The 2,325-nt window shown below is 48.2% G+C and overlaps 1 protein-coding gene across 1 annotated transcript; it reads right to left on the minus strand.

The window, feature by feature from the left end:
• Positions 1 to 880: 880 nt before the first annotated feature.
• Positions 881 to 2,227, minus strand: MVB12A (multivesicular body subunit 12A; the record flags this gene model as incomplete). The annotated part of the gene is made up of 6 exons (XM_010295611.1): positions 881 to 943; positions 1,052 to 1,102; positions 1,181 to 1,245; positions 1,618 to 1,700; positions 1,890 to 2,012; positions 2,101 to 2,227. Coding segments are annotated over 6 exons (512 nt in total), but the record flags the coding sequence as incomplete, so codon positions are not given.
• Positions 2,228 to 2,325: the final 98 nt, after the last annotated feature.

The raw sequence follows: 2,325 nt of genomic DNA on the forward strand, positions 1-2,325 counted from the left end.
GAGTTGTGTTTGTTTTCCTAGTTCAAGATCATCATCACGCAGGTGTTGCTGGCTGACTTCTTCCTCGCCTTGTTAGTGGACCGAATTCTTCAGTTTCTGCTGGGGAGCGCAAAACTTAAAGTGCCTTCCTGAAATGGATTCCAAGGTCCTTGCCCCCAGCAGTGCGACACGAAGGACAGCCCCCAGGGCCGTGTTTCACCATCACAAGAGTCATCTGTAATTCTTTTGACAATAACTCTGATCCTGTTGAGAAACAGGTGTGGGGAAGCTTCCAGACCATGTGGAAACCACCTCTGTGAAACAAGACATGACTTTTTAATGTTTCCAGGACATACCACCAACTGTTGGGAGTTTTGTACTGCCCTAACGTTTAAGGAAACGTTTACAGAATTTGGTAACTAAAATCAGAATCGATGTATTTTGAAATGTGTTTGGAACTTCCTTTGTGAGGCTGAAAGCTTTGTGATGTTTTTGATAGACGATGGGACTGAGTGCAGGAGTAGAACAGCAACAAACTAAAGGTGAGGCTGAGGGGCAGGAGTTTTTACACCACAGAAACACTATAACCACCCTGGCAGGAGGTAATGTTCAGGAAAAAAGAAAGAGTTGGAGTGTTGCCAAAGCGTAGGAGGGCAAAGGCAGCCAAGAACTTCTATGTGTTGTGCTGCTCTAGGTGCCAACCCTGAAGCCCCCTATTTCAAAACCATTACAAAAATATTTTGGCAGGTGAGAAGAGAAACATTTATTTTTTTCCCCTAAGCAATTTCTGTAATCAGGTATAGATTGCATTTCTTCAGGTACCACAAAATTTAATCTGAGAGGGAGGAGCTCAGCCCAGCTGGATGTGCTGCAGTTTACATATTCGAGGTAGACTCCAGTGCTAACAAATGCTGGGTGGGAGCCTGGCAGCAGCCGTCCTTTCAACTACAAAAGCATAATTGTACTGAAAACAAAAAACACTGGGTCAAGACAAGACACTGGTATTTGAGAAATTCAGAATACAACCACTATCCACCCCAAAAGAGGTGCCTGTCCAAAGCAGCCCGCTTACCTCTTTCTCGATATCAGCAAGTGACTTAACAGTCAGGTCTGCAAGGATAGCCTAAAAGAAGACATAAAAATTTCTAATTAAGACTAGTTATGAGGCAGCATAAGAACAGCAGCTTAAAAGATGACTCACATTACTGCCAGAACTGAGCTTGCGTTCGAATTTGGGGTGTAGTGTGAAAGGCACTCCATCCATAGCTGGGAAGAGAAGCGAGAGATGCTTTAATAACATCAAAGGAGCTGCTCTGAAAGCACACAATTACTTAATTACTGCATAAAGCAGATGAGCAGAAGGGGACACCTTAGCACCCAGAGAAGAGTTTGAGCAAAGCTGTCAGTGACACCGTTTAATTCAAGCAAGGAGTAACTTCCAGGAAAGGAGAAGTCTTTAAGAAAACCTTCCTCTCAAAATTTAGCTCAATTCTGGTCTTTAAAGGGAACAACTGTGCAGAAACAGTTGTGCACAGGCCAACTATGAGCTTATATTTTTATTTTAAAGTACCCCTTAGAGAGGGATTTGCTTGCTTTATGCAGCTTCCTCGTTTGGTTCCAGATGAAGAAACAATTTACCCGAGAGGCCGTAGATGCTGGAGGTGTCGTACCGAGATTCGTGCTGAGAAGCACGTCTGATGCTGCACGGAGCCACGGCGGACCTGCAGCAGAGCACAAGTAATTACTGGCTGGAGGCGAGATGCTCGGGCACCAGCACGACGACGAGCCCCAGAGCAGGGGAACGGAAACCACGAGGTGGCACCAGCAAGCGAAGGAGTTATTCCCAGTCCCAGAATGGTTCAGGTAAGACTGGGGGGGGAAAGGAAACAAAAAATTAAGTGCGTACGTACTTCTGGGCCGAGTCGGGGGGCTGGAGCGAGAGCTGCCTCAGGCCTGCGCTGATCCTCCGCGGCTCGGGGCTGGATTTCAAAACCGGCCCTTTTTTACACCAGATGGCAAAATTCCCTATTTCCCTAGAAAAACACCCCAACGCACCAGGCTTTAGGGCCAGACCGGAGGGTGGGATTTCCCTGTATTTTACCGCCTTTTCATGTGTTGTACCCTATTTTCATGTAGTGCGGGAGGGCTTTGCTCTTGGAGCTCAGCTTGATGTCGAACACAGCCGTCTCGGCGGCATCCGGCGGCAGCAGCTTCACGTACACCCGTTTTTTCCGGGAAACGACAGTCCCTGCGGGGAGTTGGGGAACACACGACCGGGGACGGGGGCACTGGGGATCGGGCCCCGCCGCCACCCCTCCCCTTCCCGGGGCTTGGTCTTTGGGGGTG

This window comes from Phaethon lepturus, unplaced genomic scaffold (genome assembly GCF_000687285.1).
Source record: "Phaethon lepturus isolate BGI_N335 unplaced genomic scaffold, ASM68728v1 C13809543, whole genome shotgun sequence".
Lineage (NCBI taxonomy): Eukaryota > Metazoa > Chordata > Aves > Phaethontiformes > Phaethontidae > Phaethon > Phaethon lepturus.